This window comes from Populus trichocarpa, chromosome 8 (assembly GCF_000002775.5).
Source record: "Populus trichocarpa isolate Nisqually-1 chromosome 8, P.trichocarpa_v4.1, whole genome shotgun sequence".
Classification (NCBI taxonomy): Eukaryota; Viridiplantae; Streptophyta; class Magnoliopsida; order Malpighiales; family Salicaceae; genus Populus; species Populus trichocarpa.
In genome coordinates this window covers 2,523,324-2,530,362 of record NC_037292.2, presented here as the reverse complement: position 1 = coordinate 2,530,362, position 7,039 = coordinate 2,523,324, and the positions used below count along the sequence as shown (strand labels likewise).

Below are 7,039 nucleotides of genomic sequence, written 5' to 3'. Positions count from 1 at the left end.
TAACAAAAAATAGAATAATCCTGAAAAAGAAGTGAAATAATTTTTGTTTTTTTTAATTTTTTTAAAATATATTTATTTATAATTTTTTAATATTTTTGAAAAAAGTAGAATAATCCTGAAAAAGAAGTAAAATTAATACTTTTTATAATTTTAATGTGGGTATAAAAAAAATTCTCTACACGTGTTCGAAAATCACTAGACTGTCAAATTCCATGTCACCAACAAAGTTTCTCATTCCTCTCTGATGGAAAAATGGAAGAAAAGCCTGTTGAGAGTGCTGACCAGTCAGAGAAAAAGGACAAGAACCCATTATACTCGGGCTTCTGTTTACTTCTCTTAAAAATCACTTAAAAAGAAGCCTGACTTATGATCACACCCAAACACTGTTTCTTTTTTTTCTCTTTCTCTCTCCAAAAACTCGAAACCCCCACAATCCCCTGGCTTCCACTCCTTAATATCTTTACAAGATCTAAAGAGGTAAACACATCATCTTAAAAAAAATCACTCGTTTTGTTCTTTAATATCTTTTTTCTTAGTTACATGGCTTGATTTCTATTTTTCTCGGTTTTAGGGATTATCACCTGATTTCTTTTTTTCTTTTTGATTTAAAATTTCGGTTCTTTATAGTAAAGAAAGCTTATTTTTTGGATCTTGAAATTGACCTAGGTACTGTTTTCAATGGATGAATGCAAGAATGAGAGTGTTTCCGCAAGGAGTGTTGCGGAATTATCGACTGTGAGTGTTAGTGAACATGTAGATAGTGGTGATAGTGAGAAAACCACTATAGCAACGACTCCAGTTGTTGTTGGCTCTGTTGCCAGTGAGGAGGCTCAGGGTAAGATTGAGTGTTCTTCTAGTGAGGATGTGATGGCAAAGGAAGTAGGTTCTTGTAATGGAGATGAAGTAATGGTTGAGAGGTCTTCCAGTGAGGGTGTTGATGGTGGGTGCACACGTGACTTGTGTGATGGAGGTGGTGGGGAAGCAAGGAAGGAAACTGCTGGTGGTTGTGGTTGTGCCGAGGGAGATGCAACACATTCAGATGGTGGTGGTGTAGCTGGTCATTTAGGGACACATGAGAATAGGGATTCTGGTGTTGATCCATCAAACTCAGGATTTGAGTCTTCTCGGTCTGCAGAATCTGAAGAAGGGAAACCAGTTGAGAGTGGGGAGAAGGGGAGGGAGGTCAGTGGAAACAGCAGCGAGGCTTCACCTGAAGTTCAGGAGTTGAGGGTTGAGAGTGAGGTTGGACAGTCTTCTAAGGTTGCAGAATCTGAAGGAGAAGGTAAAGCAGTAGAGGGTGGAGAGGAAGATATGGAGGTCGGTGGAAATGGTGATAAGACTTCATCTGAAGTTGGGGTTGCAGATGCTGACGCCCATGTTCAGAGTGTGGAAAATGCAAGTGGTATTGGTGGGGAAACCCAAGTTGTGGTGGAAGAAGTAACATTTGTTACAACGGAGGAGAGTTTGAAAAGGGAATTGGTGGAGGAAGGTGTTGAGGGAGAAAAGATTGATGCAAGCCAGAAAGTGACTTCTCAAGAAATTGGGCTGTCAGAGAATGAATCTCAGGATCAAAGAGCTGAAAATGGGGCGGGATGTCCTTCTGTGGTAGTAGGTGCTTCAGTTGGTGAAACCCAAGTTGTAGAGAAATCTGAATTGGTTGAGGAGGCTGCCGGGAAGGCTGAGGATAAAGATGACAATGTGAACGATGCACTTCAAGATTCAGAGACACTAGAGGTGGGTGTTTTGCATGACGAAGTGTGGAATTCTGGAACTGAAACTGCAGTGTTAACTTCTCCATCAACCGTGGAAGATACAAGTGTAGAGACCGAAGTTACTGAGGAAGTTGCTGTGCTGGCTAATAATGAAGGTTTAGATCCAAAGGTTGAAGCAAGTAGGAGTGACGCTCTGGAAAGAGCACTTGCTGGTAATTCGGAGGGGCTTATATCAGCTTCTGAAGGATCATCAGTTTTACCAGAAAAGGATGGCCTTGCCAACCCAGACTCCAAATTGTTGGATAAACAAACTCCAGTTGCTGATGAAGGGAGGGTTGCATCAACTGACGACGAAAACATCACATGTCCCAACACCGAAGGTATGGACACTGATGGTTTTAGTGAAAGTTTTTATTTTTCAGTGGAAGAACTGCAGGGAACATCCGAGACAGCTAATGGGAGCACTGAAAATGGCTATAATGTATGTGCAGATTTACAGCCTTCGTATCAGCCAGCTCAAGTAGTTGTACGAGCTGGAGTTGTAGCTAAGGAAAACATTGTGGTTCTGAATCCTGTAAAGAGTAAAAAAGTGATAACTGAATGCTTAGTTAATGATGCTGAAGAAGCTGGTCTCCATAAAGAGCAAGTGATAACAGTTTCGCAACAGCAGAAAACTGATATTGTTAGTGGAAGCACTGAAACAAGGACTAAGACAGAATGTGGAGGGATGGAAATAGATGTCGAAGTGGCTTTAACAAACAATGTTGAGGTTTTGATCTCACACACTGATGTTCCAGATCCTTCTTTAAAGGATCAACAGTTGAAGACTGAGGAAGGCTCAGGGAAAAGTGCATCTTGTCATCCTGCTCATGTTGATTCAATCGAAGAGCAACTGATGGAAGGTCAAGAACAGGCTACTTATGCTGAAGAGCTTGAAGGGGAGAAGAAAAGGGTAGAAGAACAGAGCTCACAGGCCGAAACAGAATCTGGGATCACAGAGTTAGATACTCGGCTCATGGATGGAGAAGAAAATGTCATAGCAAGCAATGAGGAAGCTTTGAATCCCCAAACTGAACTCAAGGAGCTTGCTGAAAGCGATCAGCAATTAAAGGTTGCAGAAGGTTTGGATGAGGGTGCATCTCATGGTCTTTTTGAGATGGATTCGCATATGGGGCAAGAAATGACAATTGAAGAACACGTTCTTGATGCTGAACAGGTTGATTTACTAGAAGGGAAAGAAATGGAAGTTGAAGAACAGGATACTGACAATGAACAACTGAACAGCATCGAGGAGAAATCTGCTAAATTGGCAGCTTCAAAGCCTGGAAGCTCAGAGAAAGCAGATCAGGCTTGTTATCTACTGCCACCAAATAATGAAGGTGAGCTTTCTGTATCAGATTTGGTCTGGGGTAAAGTAAGGAGCCATCCTTGGTGGCCTGGCCAGATATTTGATCCATCAGATGCCTCTGAGAAAGCAGTGAAGTATAATAAGAAGGACTGCTATTTAGTAGCATACTTTGGAGACCGAACATTTGCATGGAATGAAGCATCTTTGCTAAAACCTTTCAGGTCACACTTTTCTCAGGTTGAGAAGCAGAGCAATTCTGAAGTATTCCAGAATGCTGTTGATTGTGCTTTGGAAGAAGTTTCAAGACGAGTGGAGCTGGGTCTGGCTTGCTCATGTGTGCCGGAGGATGCTTATGATGAAATCAAGTTTCAGGTTCTTGAAAGTGCTGGAATCCGGCCAGAGGCAAGTACACGAGATGGTGTTGACAAAGATACAAGTGCTGATTTGTTTCAACCAGATAAATTAGTGGGTTATATGAAAGCATTAGCGCAGACTCCAGCTGGCGGGGCTAATCGATTGGAGCTTGTGATTGCAAAGTCTCAGTTGCTGGCCTTCTATCGTTTGAAAGGTTACTCTGAACTGCCTGAATATCAGTTTTATGGAGGGTTGTTGGAAAATTCAGATACTTTAAGATTTGAGGATGAAGTGATTGATCATGCACCGGCTGTTTATGAGGATCATGGGCAAATTTCATCTGGTGAGGAGATTTTGCAAACGCAAAGACGCTCTTCTCGCAAATGCAAACATAATTTGAAGGATTGTATCAGTCCCAGGAAAAAAGAGAGAAACTTGTCTGATTTGATGGGTGACTCGTGGGATTCTTTGGATGATGAAATTGCGTCTGATGGGAAAGCAAACAATAAATTAGTTTCTCCGTCTTCTGGCAAGAAAAGAAAAGGCGCTGATACCTTTGCTGATGATGCATCTATGACAGAAGGGAGGAAGACCATATCTTTTGCAAAAGTGTCTTCAACCACAACTCTTCCCAAGCCTTCCTTCAAGATTGGCGAATGCATTCAAAGAGTTGCTAGCCAAATGACCGGGTCTCCTTCTATCCTGAAGTGTAATAGCCAGAAGGTAGAAGGAAGCAGCGATGGCCTCATTGGGGATGGATCTGATACTTCATCTGTGCATCCTGAGGATGCTGAGATAAAGAAAATGATCGTTCCATCAGAATACTCGTCACTTGATGAATTGCTATCACAGCTTCACTTGACAGCACAAGATCCCTCGAAAGGCTTTGGTTTCTTGAACATCATCATTAGTTTCTTCTCTGATTTCAGGAACTCGGTGGTTATGGACCAGCATGATAAAGTAGGTGGTAAGAGAAAAACTTCCCATTCTTCTGTTGGTTTTCCAGAAACATTTGAATTCGAGGATATGAATGACACATATTGGACAGACCGTGTTATTCAAAATGGTTCTGAAGAGCAACCACCACGTAAAAGTAGGAAAAGGGATAATCTTTTTGTGCCTGTTGTTCTAGATAAACCCAGCGGTAGGTCAAACTCTAGGAAACGCTATTCTGATAGCAGTTATGATGTATCAACCCAGAAACCAGTTGGTTATGTGGATGAGAAGGCCCCGGCAGAGCTTGTAATGCATTTCCCTGTGGTGGATTCAGTTCCTTCTGAAATAAGCCTAAATAAGATGTTCAGGCGCTTCGGACCACTAAAAGAATCTGAGACAGAAGTTGATAGGGATACCAATCGTGCCAGAGTAATTTTCAAGAGGTGTTCAGATGCAGAAGCTGCTTATGGGAGTGCTCCAAAGTTCAACATTTTTGGTCCAATTCTTGTGAATTACCAACTCAACTACACTATATCTGTTCCATTTAAAACTCCACCACCAATCCTAGATGAGGAAGATGTAACTCTTTTTCTTCAATATTGAAGTCAATCTGGTTTGATACCCAGGTAAATATTTGCAGCTGGATGGTAATTTCCTACTGTATTAGGAATGTCTTTTTCATACGGTTTCTTGGTAAATATTTGCAGCCGTGTGATAATTTCCCTCTGTACTGGAAATGTCTTTTCCATATGGTTTCTTGGTAGAGCTTTATTTACTTAGAACTGTTTAGCTGATTTAGGACAAATAATGACTTAATCATGATTCACAATTATTTTGACATAAATTCATATACTTGTAGTATCCATATCTATCTATCTATCTATATATAAAAAGTACCATTTATATCTAAACATTTCATTAGAGTAAAATACCCTTATTTTTTCCCCTCAAATTCCCTTATTATTATCTAATTCCATATAGAGATAGAATCCATAGCAGGTCAAACCTCTTCATTTTTATCCAGATGTATTACCTTGCTTTCCCAACAAAAATAGGAGGCATTTATCAAATTTCCTAATTATTCTACAGTATTATTTTACTACCCCTTCTGTTTTGATGCTAGTACGTCTTCTATTATTGCCTGCTATTGTGTTTTTTTTTTCAACTTGCCTGTTTTGCTAGTATTTGAAACTAAATAACCCCATACTATTTCTTAGTAGAAAAAGAGCTCACAGGTATTTCCATATATGCCCTCGTTTATTTTACAAAACAGCAATATTTCAACAAATCATTTGGTGTATAAATGTATTTTTTAAATAATAAATTAATTTCCAATTAACTGAATTATGCGCTGCCAAAATTACTAGTACTATTGAATATTTGAATTTGTTCAAGAGAGGAGAGTGCCTGGAAACCAAGAACTTTTGCGGGAGGAAAAAACAGGACGGTAGACATCTTGATTTCTGGGATTGGCTGGTCTCGGGAGTCTGGACCACTTGGATGGAATGATACATGTGTGCTTGTGCATGCATGCCTTTCATTGGGTGATATGCTCTCGTATTGAAGTTGTAAATACTGATCTCCTGCCAAGAGTATGAATTGTCCTGAAAGTTCTCCCTTTCAAAAAATTAGGAACATTTTGAGGAAACGTAAGTACTTCAACACTGTGGAGATTAACTTGTCTGTCACTGCTGTAGGATGCCATAACAGGATCTTTATAGCTCCTCCTCACTTGTTTGGTTTCCTTAGTTATCTGAAGTGCTGTTTTTATATACCATTCAATTTTTATGATAGGAGATGGCTGGTGTTGAAAATACATGCAGACACAACATAGCTGCTGGTGATGTCTAGCCTATACTTCACCAATGAGTTCGCTGGAAAAAGTAACGAGGCTAACAAGTTATCCGTGCTGCTGCTGATGTTTGGCATATATTCAGCAGACGGGTTTGCTGATGAAGATTAACCAGACTAATAATAACCTCTTTTGCTGTATCTTCCACTTGAGGTTCACTTGACTGTCTTAAGCAGGGTGGTAGAAGGTTGCCTTGTTAAAAAATCTCAATAGCTTCAGCTTATTGCATTGTAAAGCAGCTTGTTAGCGGAACCTAGGTAACTTTCTTGATGAGTAGGAGATTCGATCATGGAATCATGCTGCCTGTTCGTCGTTTATGGTTGGTCGGTCCACATGTCAGGTAGAACGACTTTCCTTCAATATGAAACTGCGAGAGAGTAAGAACACTTTTGTTCATAAGCTGAACGCGCCGGCTGTTTAGAATGCTATATTTGGCAGGTAGTCGAGTCTATCGCTGTTTCCAGTGCTCGCTTGAAAGAAGCGTTGGCCTTGTTCTTCGTTTGATCATTCGGCATGTGTAGCACAAAGTTCAATAAAAGATCAATTCTTTCTTTTTTTTTTTTTTTTTTTGTCTATTTGGCTAGTTCAAAACTCTCTCACAAGAGTTGATATAAGAACCATCAAGGAATGAGGCCTTGGAGTAAATTGATTATCATATCGGCTGCAACAAATCGTTCGCAATTTTGACAAGTATCATGCCGCTTTCTACAAATGGGGCGATGATTAGGCCACAAAAGCTGCTGAGATTCACCAGAAAGACATGGTAACATCTAAGGCAACAAATCGTTGGAAATTGCTGTCGTTTTTACTGATATGTAGAGGTATGAAGAATTTTAA

At 40.1% G+C, this 7,039-nt stretch overlaps 1 protein-coding gene across 4 annotated transcripts; it reads left to right on the top strand.

The window, feature by feature from the left end:
- The first annotated feature begins 317 nt into the window (after positions 1-317).
- LOC7469767 (uncharacterized) lies at positions 318-6,763 on the top strand. Of its 4 annotated transcripts, none has more exons than XR_002983232.2 (4): positions 318-477; positions 667-4,976; positions 5,746-5,999; positions 6,145-6,763. XR_002983232.2 is itself a non-coding variant. In XM_024606605.2 (4 exons), exons 1-3 carry the CDS (start codon positions 367-369, stop codon positions 4,951-4,953), a joined length of 4,287 nt encoding a protein of 1,428 aa, XP_024462373.1. In that variant the 5' UTR covers positions 319-366; the 3' UTR covers positions 4,954-4,976; positions 6,145-6,763. The 4 variants fall into 4 exon arrangements, 3 of the variants coding, with proteins under 3 accessions (XP_024462372.1, XP_024462371.1, XP_024462373.1); XM_024606605.2 differs by lacking the exon at positions 5,746-5,999 and having other exon boundaries at positions 319-477; positions 667-2,092; positions 2,204-4,976; XM_024606604.2 differs by lacking the exon at positions 5,746-5,999 and having other exon boundaries at positions 6,148-6,763.
- Positions 6,764-7,039: the final 276 nt, after the last annotated feature.

What these genes read in the sequence shown, in the direction of transcription:
- LOC7469767 (XM_024606604.2), top strand. Translation starts at nt 367, where the DNA reads ATGATCACACCCAAACACTGTTTCTTTTTTTTCTCTTTCTCTCTCCAA. An exon ending in TCTTTACAAGATCTAAAGAG is followed by an intron (nt 478 to 666) that starts GTAAACACATCA and finishes AAATTGACCTAG; the next exon opens with GTACTGTTTTCAATGGATGA.